Source organism: Nyctereutes procyonoides, unplaced genomic scaffold, assembly GCF_905146905.1.
Source record: "Nyctereutes procyonoides isolate TBG_1078 unplaced genomic scaffold, NYPRO_anot_genome, whole genome shotgun sequence".
NCBI classification, from domain to species: domain Eukaryota; kingdom Metazoa; phylum Chordata; class Mammalia; order Carnivora; family Canidae; genus Nyctereutes; species Nyctereutes procyonoides.
The window spans coordinates 47,684,627-47,702,601 of record NW_026575133.1 but is presented as its reverse complement, the minus strand read 5'-3'; the positions used below and the strand labels follow the sequence as shown (position 1 = coordinate 47,702,601).

General features: G+C 44.7%; 1 protein-coding gene across 6 annotated transcripts in view; it reads left to right on the top strand.

Annotated features, from left to right (window-relative positions):
* FBXO25 (F-box protein 25) overlaps positions 1–17,975 on the top strand; it is a 56,708-nt gene that overhangs the window by 18,444 nt on the left and 20,289 nt on the right. For 5 of the 6 annotated variants that reach the window (XM_055300682.1, XM_055300680.1, XM_055300681.1 and 2 more), the window contains exons 3-5: positions 13,204–13,307; positions 14,220–14,269; positions 16,618–16,710. In XM_055300682.1, the coding sequence (XP_055156657.1) occupies positions 13,204–13,307; positions 14,220–14,269; positions 16,618–16,710 (247 nt within the window). Of the gene's footprint in view, positions 1–13,203; positions 13,308–14,219; positions 14,270–16,617; positions 16,711–17,975 lie in introns of those variants that run through there. The other variant, XM_055300683.1, reaches the window with a different exon arrangement.

Here is a 17,975-nt window from a genome sequence, read left to right as displayed (position 1 = left end):
AAACCGCTGCGCCACCCAGGGATCCCCCATACCCACTTTCTTGAGTCTTTTTGTATAAATGGCTGTTAAATATTGTCAGATGATTCTGTATCTGTTGTACTGATTTTTATTCTTCCTTTTGTTAATGAGGTGTATCAACATCAATTGATTTGCTGATGTTGAACCATCTTTGCATCCCTAGAATGAATCCCCATTTGATCATGGTATGTAATTCTTCTGTTATGTTGATTTCATTTGCTAAAATGTAATTGAGGGTTTTGCATGTATACTCATCAGGGATATGGGCCTGTAAGCTTCTTCTTTCATGGTATTCTCGACCAGTTGGATATCAAGGCAGTACTGTCCTCTTAAAAAAAGACTTTGAAAGCATTCGTTCATCTTTTTTTTGTGTGTGTGTGATGAATTTGAAAAGGATCAGTTTTAATTCTTCTTTAAATGTTCACTAGGGAAGCCATCTGGTCCTGACTTTGGTTTACTGGAAAGTTATTTTCTGAATCAGTCTTCTTATGAGTAATAGGTCTATGCAGATATTCTGTTTCTTTGTGATTGTCTTTGTAGGTTGTATGTTTCTAGGAATTTATCCATTTCATTTGAGTTGTCCATTTGTTGTGTATAGTTATTCCCCGTGGTTTCCTATGATCCTATGTAGTTTCTGTGCTATTAGATGTAATGTCTCCTCTTTTACTTCTAATTTTTATTTTAATTCTCTCTCTCTCTCTCTCTCTCTCTCTCTCTCGGTGAGTCTAGCCAAAGGTTTGTCAGTTTTATGTTTTGCAAAAAAAACCTCTTTGTTTCATTGATCTATGTCTTTTTATATTGCATTTCATTAATGCTCTGAAATTTGATACATACTTTCTTCTCATTTTCATTTGTTTTTCCTTTTTTAGTTCCTTGAGATTTGAAGTTAGAGATTTTTCTTATTTCTTGGTATAGGCATTTATCAGTATGAAATTCCCTTGTAGAACTGCTGTTGCTGCATCCTGTATGTGTTGGTGTATTTTCCATTTTCGTTTGTCTCAAGGTAAGTTTTCTTCTCTTTTGTTTTCTTGTAATACCCATTGGTTGTGTAGTTAACAGTTGTTGTGACTCCATATATCTGTGAATTTTCCACTTTTCTTCTTCTTCTTTTCTTTTTTTTTTTAAGATTTTATTATTCATGAGAGACACAGAGAGACAAAGCAGAGGCAGAGGGAGAAGCAGGCTTCATGCAGGGAACCCGATGTGGGACTTGATCCCGGGACTCCAGGGTCATGCCCTAGGCCAAAGGCAGGCACTAAACCGCTGAGCCACCCAGGGATCCCCTCCAGTTTGCTTCTTACTGCTTTCTGGTTTCTTAACCATTTGGTCAGAAAACATACTTGATATAATTTCAATTTTCTTAGATTTAGTAAGACTTGTTTTGTGGCCCAATATGTGATCTATGCTGGAGTATGTTGCATGTGCATTTAAGTAATATGTGTGTGTTCAGATGCTTTTGGAGGGAATGTTCTGTGTGTGCCTGTCAGTCCCATCTGGTTTAATATATCCTTTAAGACTATTGTTTCCTTATTGATCTTCTATCAGGATTATCTATCCATTGATGAAATGGGGGTATTATGTCCTCTATGATTATTGTATTGCTACCTGTCCCTTTAGATCTGTTAATATTTTATTTATTTAGGTACTTCCATGTTGGATGCAGAAATATTTATAAATGTTGTATCTTGTTGGAGTGATCCCTTTATCATTATGTAATAATGTCCATTATTATAGTCTTTGTTTTAAAATCTGTTTTATGAGGTCTGTATCCCTTCCCTCAGCTTTTTCTTTTGGTTTCCATTGACATGAAATCTCTTTTTCCGTTGTGTCATTTTCAGTCTATGTCCTTCCATGTGTAGTGAGTCTGTTGTGGGCAGCATACAGATTCAGGGACTCCATGTCTTGTGATAGCAGAGGTTAGTTCTTCCTCATTTTAAGTGATTACTGAAGGACTTATTGCCATTTTGTTCGTTGACTTCTGGTTGTTTTGTAGATTTTGGGTCTTTTCCTTCATTATTTGATAATTTTCTATAGTGATATAAGCACTGCTCCTTCTTAATCTTTTGTGTTTCTACAATAGGTTTTTGTTTTGTGGTTGCTACAAGGCTCACATAAAACAATTTACAAAAAAAAAATTAAAAAAAAAACAATTTACAAACGGTCTATTTTAATTTGATAGCAAGTTAAGTTGGAAGACATTCCAGGGGTACCTGGGTGGCTCAGTGGTTGAGCATCTGCCTTCGGCTCCAGTTGTGATCCTGGGGTCCTAGGGCTGAGTCCTGCATAGGCTCCCTGCAGGGAGCCTGCTTCTCCCTCTGCCTATGTCTCTGCCTCTCATCTCTGTGTCGCTCAAGAATAAATAAATAAAATCTTAAAAAAAAAAGGTTATTCCAAAGCTTTCTATTTTTATCCCCTCATTATGTTTTTGATATCACAGTTTACATATTTTAATATTTTGTATCTGTTAAATAATTGTAGTTATGTTTACTATTTTTGTTTAAATCTTTATACTAGATTTATTAGTAATTAGCCCACCACTTTTATAATATTAGAATATTCTGGCTTTTAGTATATATTTACCTTGACCAATGAGATTCATGTTTTCATATTTTTCCTGTTATTAATCAGTGTCCATTCACATCCACTTGAAGAAGTTCTTTAAACACTTGTATGGCTAGTCTCGAGGTGATTAAATCCTTTACGTTTTGCTCGTCTGTAAAACTTTTTCTTCTCAGTTCTGAAGGCCAACTTCATTGGTAGAGTAATCTCGGCAGTTTTTTTTCTTTTAGCACTTTGAACATAACATGCCGCTCCCTCTGGCCTACAGTTAGTTCTTTCTTGCTTTCTTTCTTTCGTTCTTTCTTTCGTTCTTTCTGTCTTCTTTCTTCTTCTTTCTTTCTTTCTTTCTTCTTTCTTTCTTCTTTCTTTCTTTCTTCTTTCTTCTTTCTTTCTTTCTTTCTTCTTTCTTTTTCTCTTCTTTTCTTTTCTTTTTTTAAGATTTTATTTATGAGAGACAGAGAGAGAGAGAGAGAGAGAGAGAGAGAGGCAGAGACACAGGCAGAGGGAGAAGCAGGCTCTATGCAGGGAGCCTGACGTGGGACTCGATCCCAGGACCCCAGATTCATGCCCTGGGCCGAAGGCAGGTGCTAAACTGCTGAGCCACCCAGGGATCCCCTGGCCTACACAGTTTCTACTGAAAAATCTGCAGGTCTCGTTTTACAGGGTTTTCTGTACACAACAAATTGTTTTTCTCTTGCTGCATAACTTCTGACAGTTGGATTATAGAGCATCTTGGTGTGGTTCCCTTTGGGGTCGTCCTCCTGGAACTCTTAAGTTTGCATCCCCAGCTGAGGAGGTTTTCAGCCATTGTTTCCTTAAGTGTGTTTTTTTTTTTTTTTAAGATTTTATTTATTTATTCATGAGAGACATGGAGACAGAGAGAGAGAGAGAGGCAGAGACACAGGCAGAGGGAGAAGCAGGCTCCATGCACAGAGCCCGACATGGGATTCGATCCCGGGTCTCCAGGATCACACCCCAGGCTGGAGGGGGGGCTAAACCGCTAAGTCACCGGGGCTGCCCCAAATAAGTGTTTTTGCCCTTTTCTGTCTGTCCTCCCTCTAGGGTGCTTGTGATGGGAATGTTAGTGGTGGTCATAATTCCCCAAGTTCTCAATTCTTTTTTGTTCTTTTTCCTTTTTGCTTCTCTAATTGGGTGAGTCCCACAGCCCTTTGTCCAGAACTCACCCTGGCCCTTTCTCCTGCTTTCTCCGTGTGTCTGCTGTCATCCTTAGCTCTGGGGCTTCTAGTACCATTGTACATTTTCTCTCTGTTGAAATCCTCTTTTTGTTCAGTGGTTCTTCCTGCGAACTCAGGGAGCACCATAGGACCATTGTTCTGAACACTTTATCAGGTCAGTTACTTACCATTGTTTCATTAAGGTTATTTCCCTTAGGTTTATCTTCTTTTGTTTCGAGCATCCTACTGTTTCTTTATTTTACTCAACTCTCCGTGTGGGTTTTTGTGTTTTAGAGGAAATACTCAGCTCTCCCAGGCTTGAAGAGTTGGCCTCATGTAGAAGATGCAGTTTCTCCATCAGTTCTGCCATCAGTTTGGTTATATTTCTCAGACCACTGTGGTTGTCTAGGCAGCCCACCTGATTCTTAGCAGCTCCCAGTAGTTGACTGTGTGCCAGAACCAGTCATTGTTCCAGAGCGGCACGTCTCAACCAGCACCTTGATTCAGGCTGATGGGAGGCTGGACCCTTGGGCAGCAGTTTTTAAAGTAAGCAAGTATATACGGTCCTGTGAGACCCCAAGTTCAAGTCCTGCTGGCCACATAGGCAGGGGTGTGGACGTGTCTCCTGGTTGGCAGCCACTAAAAGCCTCATGCCTGATGGGTGTTCAGACTCCTTTCCAGGTGATCAGGCGATCTCACATGAGGCAGGAAAGCACAGGGAAGCTGCCTGCCAGACTCTGTCTCTGGAGAGCGTGTCAGTAGGCCCTGAGATGTGTGTTCAATTATGTGCCTGCCTCCAGGGCAGTGCCTTGTAAAAGGCAGTTAAACCTCATTCACAGAAAGGCTGGGCACTTCCTCGTCAGCACAAGTGTGCTAGGCCCCAGGGGGGGCCTTGTGTCTCGAGATCAAGCCTCATTGAGGGCTTGACTCTCAGATGCAAGTTGTAAATGTTGGGGTTCCCCATGTTAGGTCCAAATCCTTTGTTCCCCAGGGATAAGCTTGTGGTTGTTGAGTTGGCTCCCGATTGTGTGTTGCTGTGCTGGCTGTAGTGTTTATGGCGAGGCTATGTCTCAGCCTCTCCCACCCACTTCCATGGAGGTTCTTTCTTGTTCACTTAATGTGTAACAAGTTGTTCAGGCTCTTTTTCTCCCCCCAGAGGAAATCGTTCCTTAGGTCACAGAGACTTGACATATACAAGGGAGGTGTTGAGTTCAGTGTCCTCCTGTGTCACCATCTTGAACCGGAGATGATTTTCATGAGGTTTCCTAATGTGTTTCAGTGTCAGGATGAGACGCTTCCCCTCATTGCTATTCTTGTTCACAGTTGTCTGCTTTTTCTTCCTTGCTGCTGCTTCGTAAATGGACTTTATAATTAACATCCCTATCCCTAAGGAAAAAGTCTGATTTTTTTATTGGTGTCTTACCAAATTTATATATTTAAAAACTATAAGTTTTATTTCTTCTGATTTTCAAAGCATTTTATCATAATGCTTACAGTAATGCTTACCCCTTATAGGTCTTAAAATTTTCTGTTTGTCTTTATAGTTTTCTTCTTGTCATTGTGAAATTTAAGTATTTGTACTTTTATTTTTCTGATAAGCTGTCTTGTAGTTTATCTTGCTGATTCTTTTCTCCAGAGAACTAGCTTTGAATTTTTTAGTGCTACCTTTTTTTCTAGTTAGTGGTATTTGCTTTTATCTTTAGTATTCTTTTTCTAGCTTTTAGAATTGTATGTCTAAATTACTTACTTTATAAGTTTTTATCAATATATATTTTAAAAATATATATGTTTAATGCTAATTTAATGCTGTAATTTCCTGTGACCATTGTTACTCTTGGGTCACATAAATTATTCTCAGTTGTGTGCTCCTCATATTCAGTATTTGTGTTTGATTTTTCTCTGTAAGCCCATCCAAAGCTGAGCTGCACCCTCCATCCTTCCTCTCTGTCTAGCTTAGGTTACCCGTGTTTTAGATATAATTGTAGATGTACCTTTGGGTGGTTTCTTTTTTTTTTTAAATTTTATTTATTTATGATAGGCACACAGTGAAAGAGAGAGAGAGACAGAGACATAGGCAGAGGGAGAAGCAGGCTCCATGCACCGGGAGCCCGATGTGGGATTCGATCCCGGGTCTCCGGGATCGCGCCCTGGGCCAAAGGCAGGCACTAAACCGCTGCGCCACCCAGGGATCCCGGTTTCTTGTACACATACAGAAGAGAGCCTGTCATCTTGTGTTCTGCTTGCCTTCACTCCTTCAGTACTTAGGAAGTCTTTCCATCTATTTTCACCTTGATGATAGTACATTTATAATTTTTTAAAAGATTTTATTTATTTATTTATTCATGAAAGAGAGATTGAGAGAGAGAGAGAGAGAGAGAGAGGCAGAGAACACAGGTAGAGGGAGAAGCAGGCTCCATGCAGGGAGCCCAACGTGGGACTCGATCCCTGGTCTCCAGAATCACGTCCTGAACCAAAGGTGGCTCTAAACCCCTGAGCCACCTGGGCTGCCCAGTAGTATGTTTATATCGTAACCTTAGTTCCTTCTGTTTGGAATACTGACTGTTGGTTCCTACTGTAAATAATGCGGTTTGCTACTGATCACACTCCAATTCCCTCCACCACACTTTCAGCGTGTGTTCTCTGTTCTCTGTCTACATTGTCACGTAATCATTACATGCTGTCTTGTGCCTCATAGTCCCACAAACAAATATGTAGTATTTGCTTGACAGCTGTTTGCCTCTGGCTGTTTAATCCAGTGTCTGTAGTGGATTCCTCACTTAGCTCCTGGGCTCGGTGCTCCCTGCATTGGTATACATTCATAAATTTCGTTGTGGCCCTTACCTTAAGAGTCCATGTACCTAGATGGTAGATCTGTGGCTCACTTGAATTTGTCTCCTGAACATATTTCTGGCCTGTGATCCCTGTTGCAGAACTCCTGTCGGGTCTGCTTCGCCATTATGTGTTATGGCCCGACCTTGTGACATGAAGCAGGGAGGAATTGGTAGGGTGTAGCTGTGTGAGTATCATGGCCTGTGCTGTGAGTCTGTCAGGTAGGACAACAGGCCAGAGGCAGTGGTCAGCTGTGTGCCTGGGGTCGGTGAGTGCTCCCTACATCCCACAGGTCCCTTGGACTGCTTGCCAGTCCTTCTCTGTGAGAATGCCATCATAACCTCTGAAGAACTATATTTTTCTTCACTAAAGCATGTGGTGTGTGGAGGCCAGTGCTTCTCCCAGGTGAACGTGGGCCTGCATGGCCACCACCTTCCCAGCTCCCGTTCCCATAACATGTCTGCCTCAGATTCCTTAAGTGTATTGTGTGAAATACTCAGGAATAAAGTGTTAACCCTTAAAATAGGTTTTTTAATCCTTTCTTAAAAATTAAAGTAAGTTGTATTTTTCCTTTTAAAATATCTTTTTGTAAGAGAGATTAATAATCTGCTGAAGCAAGAGTGACCGTAAGTAGGAAGACGAGTAAATGTGGACGTTTGGCCAGCAGGAGAAGGTAACATACAACCTTTGGTCTTTTGTGGGGAGATGTGTGAATAAAAAACTAAGTTTAAAGGCAGCCACTGATGAACAATGTGTAACTGAAACCGTCGTGAAGAACCGTTAGAGCAGAGATCGTGGCTCTGGCGGGCAGAGGAGCGAAATGCCGCCCAGCTCCTGCTGTGAGGAGGCCCCACTGCACAGGGGCTCTGACAAGTCTGCCTTGAGTCATTTGTCGGTGACTGTGTTCAAGGGCTTCATTGTGCTTTGTTTCATTGTTTCATTTTGGGGAAAAGGACCAAATATGTATCTGATGTTTGCTTTGGTTTATGTTTCTGATGGGGCATCACATCTGGTGAATTTTCTTTCCCAATAGCTTGTATATAGAATTGACGGCACATGTGTGTTTTCAGAATCAGCATCAACCTCGAGTAATTGTAAAGGGAGGTAACTGTGGTCATTTCCTGCAGTTGCCGTAACCGTAATATCAGTGGCATAAGACAGCAGAAACGTCCTTTAGCAGTTTTGGAAGCCAGAAGTCCAAAATAGAGATGTGGGGATGCCTGGGTTGCTCAGTGGTTGAGTGTCTGCCTTCGGCTCAGGGCGTGATCCTGGAGTTCGGGATCGAGTCCCATGTTGGGCTTTCCTCAGGAAGCCTGCTTCTCTCTCTGCCTGTGTGTCTTTGCCTCTCTCTGTGTGCCTCTCATGAATAAATAAATAAATTTAAAAAAATGCAAGTGTGGATGGGTCTTGAGGGGCATCCCCAGCTTGCGGTGTTTGCTGCAGTCTTGGCGTCTGTTGGCTGGTGGCCATATCACTCCAGTCTCTGCCTCTGTGGTCATTTGGCCTTCTCTCTGCTGATCTCCCCAAGCCTTCTCCTCTGCCATTGAAGTTTGGGCCCCCATGGGTGATCCAAGATGATTTTATCTCAAGGTCCTTCACTTAATTACATCGCCAAAGGTCCTGTTTCCAAATGAGGTTATGTTCAGGATTGGTTCTGGTCCAAGATGGCGACAGAGGAAGACTCTGGATTCCCCACCTCCAGGGACACCCCATATCCACCGCTATTGACTGAGCAGTCCCTCCTGAAGAAGAACTGGGGGCTGACCGAACAGAGGATGACGTGGCAGTGGACAGGCCTCCACCTCTGATGCTGTGACCTGCAGCAGGGGGGCTGGTACCAAGGGACCCCCCCCCCCCCAGCACATTGTCTGCTTGAGGGCACAGAACAAAGCTACAATTGAAAAGATCAATGAGCTTATAAAAGAGACATCCTTAAAATTTTACCAAACAGTGGGGAGCTGCTGGAACTTCCTGGGTCTGGGTCTGGTGAGCCTCATGGTTTACGCTCCTCTTCCCCTTGATAATGTGGATAGGAGCAGGGTCCAGCGTCCTAACTGGCCGGCCATCTCACTGAGCCCAGCAGGTCCCTGAGACCATACCAGTCTCAGCCACCACAGCAAGAGGGCTCCAGCACAGTCCTTGCTCATTACAGCTCCTGCTGTCTCACCAAGGTGACACAGGCACAGAGCGCCCTGGAACAGCCCAGACCTTCACCACGTCAGCTTCTGATGCCTTGCTGGGGTGCTCCAGGGCCACCCAGCTGATGCCTGCTTTGGCTTCAGCAACCCTACCAGGACACCCCCTGCACTGAGCATCCTGGGACATCCTGGCTTGTACCCACTCCACCACAGCTGTCTCATCAGGATGCCTTCTGTATGGAAAGCCCAGGGACCACCCCAGCCTGCACCCACTTCAGCTATAACAGACCTGCCATGGTGCCCCCACACAGAGTGCCCCAAGACCCCAGCCTGCACCTCACCTTGACCCCCAGCCACCTTGCCGGGCCATTCTTTGCACAGCCTGAGCACCCTGGTTGACCCCCTTTGGCTGTCGTGCCAGGGCATCCCCTGGACAAGAGCCCAGAGATTGCATCAGCCTGTGCTCACTTCCCTTTCATGTATTGTCCTGTTGGGATACCCACACTGGGGAGGGCCCTGGGATCCCACCATTTGCAGCCACTTCAGCTTCAGCTGTCTCACCAGAGTACCCTCTGTGTGGAGAGCCTCAGGGCTGTCCCAATCCACTCCCACTGTAGCTCTGGCCATCCCACAGGGCAGCCTCCCCAAAACCCCCAGCCTCCACCAGCCACAGCTCTGTCTAGCCAGCCCTCCACCAGGCACACATTCTACATGGGGGCAACCATACACAGTTCCTCTCCCTCAAATTTAGGGCAAGTAGCTATTGTGCCTAATTGATAAAACCAAACACAGAAAGTCAAGCAGGATGGGTAGATACGGGAATATGCTCCAAAAGAACAAGAGAAAACCTCAGTGACAGAACTACATAAAAACAGAGGAAAGCAGTGTGCCTGACGAAGAACTAACGAACAGTCCTACAGATGTCTGCTCGGCTGGAGAGAAGGTAGGTGAACTTGGTGAGGCCTTCAGCAGAAGTAGGAAGTGTACACAGGAGCCAGTCAGAGCTGAAGAATACGGTCACAGAAAAGAAAACTGCAGTGGACAAGAGGGTGCAGAAGAACGGTCAAGATCTGGGGGATGGGGGATGGAAAGCACCCAAGCTGAATAGCATGAAGAGAAAATGACTTTGAAAATGGAGGGCAGGGTGAGAGATCTATTGGACATACCCAGCGAACAAACATTCCCATTAAAGGAAGGAGAAGAGGTAGAGAAAGGGGCACAAAACCTGTTTGAGGAAGGACAAGGTTACATGCACAGGAACTGGGGTGAACATATAGACTCGTTCTCAGGGGCCGCTGATCAGCATATATATAGCCTCATTCTCAGGGGCCGCTGTGTGCCTGGTTTCACACAGTGTGTAGGGTTCTGACATCACGCAGTTGGCAAGATGCTACATCTCCCCCTCCTAAGGAAAACCCTATGAATGAGAAAGCATATGGATTATCTTGAATGTTCTAAATCTGTATCATACTCAGAAAAAAACAGGGGTGATTGGGAAGGGGTGGGGAGTCGGTGAGACGCAGGTACAGCTCCAGATTGACAGGCTCCCTGGTCGGAGTGTGTGGCCTTGCCCACGTGGTGGGAGCAATGGGGGGCTTCCTCCAGAAGCAGTATGCACACTGCAGGGCGTCAGGGACATTCTGCATCCTGCCTGAGGGGAGCCTGTCTGGGAAGAGATACTAGCCGCACCAATCACAGTGGGATCATCCTGAGGTGTTTGCCCTTGAAATGATGTCCCATCTGGGGCTTGCCTGAGAATAACCGGAGGTGGTAAGGGAGCCAGGAAGTGAGTGGAGATAGGGATGACGTGAGGTAGCTACACATTGGGAATGTGGTAAAGCACACCTGACATAGACCATTTTACTGTGGGAGGTACCCAGCTCCGGAGTATTGAGTGCATGGACGTCCCCACGCCCTCCTCACTGCTCAGCCTGCAGGACTGATCCTCCAGCCTCCTTAACCGACTCTGCTCCCTCCACCGCTATTTTCTGACGCCTCGAGCTCCAGGACCCCACGTCCCTCAGATACTCAGAATCACATGGCAGTTTGTCCTCTTATGACTGCTTGCTTCCCTTGGAATGATGTCCTCAAGGTTCTCCCGTGTTCCAGTGTGTGCCCGGATTTCCTTCTGTTTTAAGCTGAGTAATGCCCCATAAGCATAATACCAGCTTTGTTCTGCTTGTCCAGCTGTGTGCACAGACAGGAGGTGGCTTCCCCTGTCAGCTGTATGAGCATGGAGTCCAGACGTCTTGTGGAGACTCTGCTCTCACTTCTTTTAGGTGTATACCCGGCAGTGGGATTGCTGGGTCAGATGGTGGTTCTGTGCTCAGTTTCTGTAGGAATCGCTGCAAATCTGTGTTTTCTAAACAGGCTGCCCTCCTTCATTCCCACCAGCACAGGGGTTCCTGTGTCCTCGTTATTTTCTGGAGCTTACGGTAGCTGTCCTACGAGGTGGGAGCTGACAGCTCATGGTGGTTTGCATTTGCATATCCCTCTTGACAAGTGATGTTGAGAATTTTTTCACGTGCTTGTTGGCCCCTTGTGTGTCGTTTTTGGAGAAATGTCTTCATTATGCACATTTTTAATCCAGTTGTTTGGTTTTTGTTGTTGACGTTTCTGCTGACTTTTAAATCCTGGTTGGTGATGTTTATGTCACTCATGAAACCACAGGTGATAAGAGCATTTCCTATGCATGTGATCGGTCAGTGGCTTATGTACATGTGAAATCAAGCACTGTTGAATTTACAGTATTAAATGTTGAATTTTAATTTGGGAAGCATTTATCTTTCTTACCAACTTTTATATATATGTTTTTGACCTGTGAGTATGAAAACCACTGAAGATACACTTTGTGAAAATGGCATCTAAGTTTCTGTAGAGAGCCTTTTCTCTTGATTATCCATGTGGACCCAGGTGGGCCATGGTGACTGGTTTAGGCCTGGGGCCTGACCCAGTCCAATGAGCGCCTTTACTGCCTGCACAGCCCAGCAGGGATGGGGAGCCCCAGGTGCCATGGTCACACCGCCGGTTATATACCTGCTGGAGGGACGAGCCTCTGCAGCCACACCTGCTGTGTGTGTGCGGGGTAGAACGGGATCTGCCGGGCTCCCTCCAGGGCAGGGGCAGGGGGCCACCTCCTTTGTCCCCTCGTCCGGCATCCAGTGTGGTTTACACGGCACAGTTTGTAGACAACAGTCTGCGCTTCTGGGTGTGCTCATGACTCTAGTTAGGAGAGCTGCGCTCTTCAGATTTGAAAGCTGCTGTGTTCAGGATCTGAATTCATGACAGCTGACTTGTGTGAGACGGAATGTGACACCCAAGGACCAGCCACTTTCCACGAGTTCCCACTGCTGCATGTGAAGCTTTTGCATGTTTTTGTAAACATACTTGTACTTGTCATGATTTACAAACGGTTGTCAGTGTGCTTGGAGTCTGTTCTGACTGTGATAAATGGGTTTCCCTGGCATGTGCAGCTGCGTTCATTAAATGTGAACACTAGTGAGTGGAGGAGCCATCACTGCTTTCTCGGTGAGTGTGCTGGGAATCAGCAGCATTAGCCTGTGGCCCTAGCATCAGACTTGGACCTCCACCAGCCGGCTTGTTGCCTCCAGCATTAGCCTGTGGCCTGAACATCAGACCCGGACCTCCACCAGCCAGCTTGTCGGCTGTCCACAGGGCCTCCCTCTGATTCCAGACCAAAAACCAGCCAGTGTCAATGTGTTGAAAATAAAAATTGTGTGCATCTTTACTTTCGAGGGGGTGGACTGCTGTGTACAGTTATTTTTTTTTAAACTATAAATTGCCTTTTGAGAAAATGTGTTCCAGTTGTTTGGTTACTGCCTTAAATTGTTTCCTTATTTTAGCCAAAAAAAAAAAAAAAAAAAAGGGGAAAGCTTTTAATTAGATGCACTTATGGGAAAATGAACAATTTCCTTCACCTGGCTTCAGTTAAGTGTCATAACAGTTGGCACTGTTTGGTTGACGCTTCCTAGGAAAGCGTTGCTGTGCAGCGGTGGTGCTGGTAAGACCTGTGAGCCTGCAGGAGATGAAGGGAACCCTGGATCAGGAATATGGCGCATCATGACTCAGTGTTGGGCATCCTGTTCTCCCACTGATCTCTCCCCAAAGCATTTCTGGTGGTGTTTATCATGTCTGTGTTGTTGTGAAGTCTCCGTTGACGGCCGTATAGAAAGAACCTCTGGGAGAGTCTGAAACGTGTTCCACCCTTTCTGGTATGACATTCTCAAAAGAACCAGGATAGATCTCAGACTTGTCAAAGCAAGCAACAGATGAGACGTTAACCTCATAACTTCAGACCTGTGATATGCTGCTTTCAGAGTTACTGGTTGCTTTCAGAATTCAACATGATTTTTGTTTTGGTCTTCTGAATTGCAAACGATATTATCTTTTTTTTTTTTTAAATAAAAGCCAAATGAATAATATCTCTCTGTAAAAGTATTTAATAAAATGTATCTTTATTTCAGTATCTTAAATAGTGACGATGAAGAAATATTCAGTAATGAAGAACAGAAATACACATCCAAAAAGAGGAAAAAGGATCATTTTAGAAATGATACAAATACTCAGTGTAAGATCATTTTTATTAATGATTTTATGATGTTTTTACTTGTTTTATATATTGATATACTACATTGTTCTGATAATGCTATCTCAAGAAATAAAAGACAATGCGTGAATGATAGCTCTGTATCCAGTGTTGCCCACTGACTTGGTTATCAGACCATTTGCAGCGTTAACTAGTAAGATTTGCAAAAACAAAAGGTAGCAAAACCTGCAAAGCAGCTCGTGCATCTGAATGACCGAAATGGTCGTGAGTTCAGTGACGAGTTCAGTGACCAGTTCCCTCCCAAGCAAAGAGACCAGACTGCAAGGTGTCTTGCTTTTGGACTCCTCTGTAGGAGACCCGGCCAGAGCTGGCCAAGAAGGAAGGGCTGGACATCTGTAGGCCGGGCGGGGATAGGGAGCCTCCTGGCGGTAGCTTGCCTCCCTGACAGGCTGCATTCCTCTTGAGGCGCAGCCTGGAGTTTCTGGGAACCGTCTTAGGGCGTTCAGGCTACTCAATAAGAACAGGTTCTGTGGAGAATAGAGTGTCGCACTCCTTGGGTGTGGGTCTGAATTACATGAAAAAGGCAACAAGACAAGAATTATTAGGACACACAGAATTAATTCCTAATCACAGGTTTGTAGTTAACTATAGTTTTATAGTTTGGTATTACCACAGTTGTTAGTAGTGTTGGTTTTCTTTTAAGTTACAAAGACTTGGGGCTGCCTTAAATAATTTTTCATGTAAATATATTTCAGCATCTCTTAAAATGATGTCAGGAAATAGAGCAGTTCTGTTGACATTTAACCAAGTGAAAGCATCTCTTATTTATATGTCAGATAATTTTGTGAGCATGTACAACTGTTGAAGTTCCATAAAAATCTTCATTTTAAATGATTTGCCAGATTTTAAAAACAAAGTTAATTCTTATTCTAGGTTTTTATCGTGAGAAATGGATCTATGTTCATAAAGAAAGCACAAGAGAAGTAAGTATTCTCTTCTAATTAAGAGTATATATTTGGTGCTTCTGTTGAATATGTAATGTCATATTAAATAAATTATTTCTTTTGCAGTATGAAATCTATGATTCACATTCTAGCAGATGAAAATATAGGACCTTTGAAGCGGTGATTCGTGTGTGCATGTGTGTGCATGCACGCGTGTGTGTACATGTGCATGCGCATGTGCAGTGTGTGGTTAGCGTCCCCAGTGCAAATCTGAATCCACCAAAGGCCTGTGTTGGAACAAGTATGGACCCTTAGATGGTTTGACATTTTCTCCCTACCTCTCCCCAAAAGCCACTGGTGTGAGCCTCTGGTGCTGCTGCAGTGTGTGTCCTTACTCCCATGTGCTTTGGGTGGTGAGAACATTGGTGGCCCCCATTTAGAACCAATGCAACGTTGTAGATAAGTCTGAACCTGTCAAGAGCTGTGTGAGCCCTTCCGGCTCCTGTCTTTTGCCAATTTGGCTGCAGCTTTTTTTATGAGCCATGGATAGTTCACTTCCACTCTGCTTTTTTCTCTGCTCAGTATCCAGGGAGGCTTCCTTCATTTTGCAGTATGAGAGACTCATTTGCTGTATTTTGCAGCAATTGGGGAGCATAATTTAGGGAGTAGTTGTTTAGCATAGATATAACATTCCAGAAGTGTTAATAATGGATGTTCTGCTATGGCTCTGCTCCCTAGAAGCTTAGGAGTTTCTGAGCCAGAAGACTGATTTGGCCTGTTGGTGATGGGTAGGACTGGTGCGTGGGTTCGAGACTGCTCTCGGCTCACACACGCTCTGAGTGAGGCGTGTCAGAAGCGCTTGGTAGAATCTGATGGATGGGGCTTATGAAAGACTGTCTAGTACTTCATCTGCTGTGTTACCGCACCAAGTACAGAGTAGACACCCATTCGGGGGAGCATACGCGGCAGTGTGAGTCTGCAGAGGTGTTGTGTGGGCCCTGGGACAGGGACACAGCCAGGCTTGGGGGGCTCTGGGCTTCCTGTACTCAGCTGCATCTCTGGCTTAGCACCTGCTGCAGACCAGGCACCTCTCCTGCTGGTCTGCACGGCCCGCTGTGGCTGCCCCACAGCCTCTGAGGTTCCATGTGTCGTTCTGGGCCCACCAGACTCAGGTGGACTCGTGTGGCCCAAACATGTGTTTTACAGTCTGTGAATCAGATTTAATTCCCCAAAAAAGAAGAGGCCGCTGTGACACGAGTAGCTGCCTGGGAAGGAGTCTGTGTCTGTACCAGCATTTAGAGCTCTGTTCATTGCGAAGAAAAGGGAATTAAAGTAGAGATGTCAGCAGTGATTGACTTTGGATTATAATCTATAATTAACCTTTGCTTCCTGCACAGCTCCCAGGAAAACAGTTTGCATATAGTATTCATTAATAATGTATTTTGCTTTAAAAACATGTGTTTTGTTGATTTGTGCACATATTAGGATTGTTCTTGGGATTTGGGCACAAACCAAATAAACCTTCACGGGACATCCTAGGTCTGAGACTCAGGTGTGCGCTCCAGCTGCTTTGCTAACCCCTGTCCTGGTATCGGTTAGAGATGCGAGGGGTAATCTGTCACCTCCTGTGTCTAGGATTATCACCAGCTCCTCTAACCCCACAACTATGACTTGAAAGTCTCTATATACTCTCAGGATTTCAAATACAGAAGATGGAGTTTGAAATGAGTCCTGACACCTAGGATACAACCCTGTGCAAACTGTGTAGAATGTAGGATATATTGTGAGGGATGCATAGCTGAAGTAGATGGCAGTGTTTTCAGTACTGAGAACACATCCCTTGTGTTCCATGTCTTCCCTTGGACTCTGGGACCCGTCTTGTCTGACGACCAGCTCCGGGGTTTCCCCAGCTGGAAACCGTACATAGTCACCCCCTGACTCCGGGCCTTGGTCCTGTGCACGGGGCACCTTCTAGACCCACAGAGGAATTGGGTGTTCCAACGTGTGTGTCTGCAGCAGACACATCTTCACAGCAGCTGGGCAGATGATTTGTGTATCTGTAGGTGCTTAGCTCAGAACACATCCCATTGTGATTTCAGTTCCCAAGCTCATCCCGACCAGAGAAATCAACAAGATATTTAATACATATTTGGCTTTATCTCAGTAGTGATGTAAGAATAGCAGAGTATAATGTCCTGATTATAAATGACTTATATTTAACATTGCGGTTTTACACCATGCTAATCTAAATGTAGAATAAATCATAAAAACAAATGCCCTTTGCTGAAATTAAAAAAAATTGCACAGACTAATTCGCATTAACTGTCACTTTATTTTGACTAATTGACTGATGATGGATTTCAACTGTTTTGTGTCTGTTTTTCCAGAGGCATGGCTATTGTACTTTGGGAGAGGCTTTCAATCGCTTAGACTTCTCAAGTGCAATTCAGGATATTCGAAGGTTCACTTACGTGGTCAAAGTAAGTCTTCCGTTTCAAAAGCCATTTGATGACACTTGATGGACTGGGTTTTGAAGGTGACAAGTGTAAATATTTAAGACGCTTCTGGCATTGGTGGAAAGTTGTGCTTGTTTGGTAGCAGAATAGAACATGAAGAGTGAGCTCGGGGTGACAGAAATAGTGGGGTTCTCTCCTGCCCTGGTGTCCCACACGCTTTCTCCCAGGGACATATCATGTTGCAGGTTTCGGCCAGCACACACATAGGTGCATTGCTGTGGGAGACCCAGAAGGGCGCACACAGGCTCTTCCTGAGGTTCCGGCCTCATGATTTCACGTGCATTTTCTCCTCCGTGTTCCTCACAAGCATGAGCTCTGCTTCATAGACAAGCAGCAAGCTGATAAGAAAAAGGGAATTGATATACAGTGGATCTCCACAGAAGCCTTGATTGTGTTGATGATCTATTTGTAGAGGAAATTTTTATCTTGGCTCAAAAAGAATGTATATCATGTGTTACATGCATTGTAGATAAAATGTAAGCAATGGGTTGTGATGATGTTAATTTTGGGTTTTTTGTTTTTTTTTTTTTAAATTTTTATGATAGTCACAGAGAGAGAGAGAGGCAGAGACACAGGCAGAGGGAGAAGCAGGCTCCATGCACCGGAAGCCCGATGTGGGATTCAATCCTGGGTCTCCAGGATTGCGCCCTGGGCCAAAGGCAGGCGCCAAACCGCTGCGCCACCCAGGGATCCCTGCGCCACCCAGGGATCCCTAATTTTGGGTTTTTAATAGGGCTGAGACATTAGAAATATTTTCCTTGTAACGATTTTTAGGAAATGAAAAGTATTGGGATACCTTGGTGGCTCAGTGGTTGAGCATCTGCCTTTGGTTCAGGTTGTGATCCTGGGGTCCTGGGATCCAGTCTCACATCCGGCTTCCTGGCAGGGAGCCTGCTTCTCCCTCTGCCTGTGTCTCTGCCTCTCTCTCTGTCTCTCATGAATAAATAAAATCTTTAAAAAAATTAAAAAAGTAGTATTAGTGGCAGGACAGATATATTGGGGGTTAAATCACTTTATACCTGAGGTAATAGTACGTGTTTGGTTTGGCCCCAGAGTTTGCCAGGGTGTCCTATGTGACCAGCATGTGGGGCACATGGGGCACCTGTGTGCCATGTGCTTCCTGGGAGTCCCGTGCACTGGGGCCCGATGGGGTGTGTTCTGATGCACACACTGGCCAATGGGGCACGTCTGTCATTCACCTTCTCTGGGTGAGGCACTGCATTTAGACT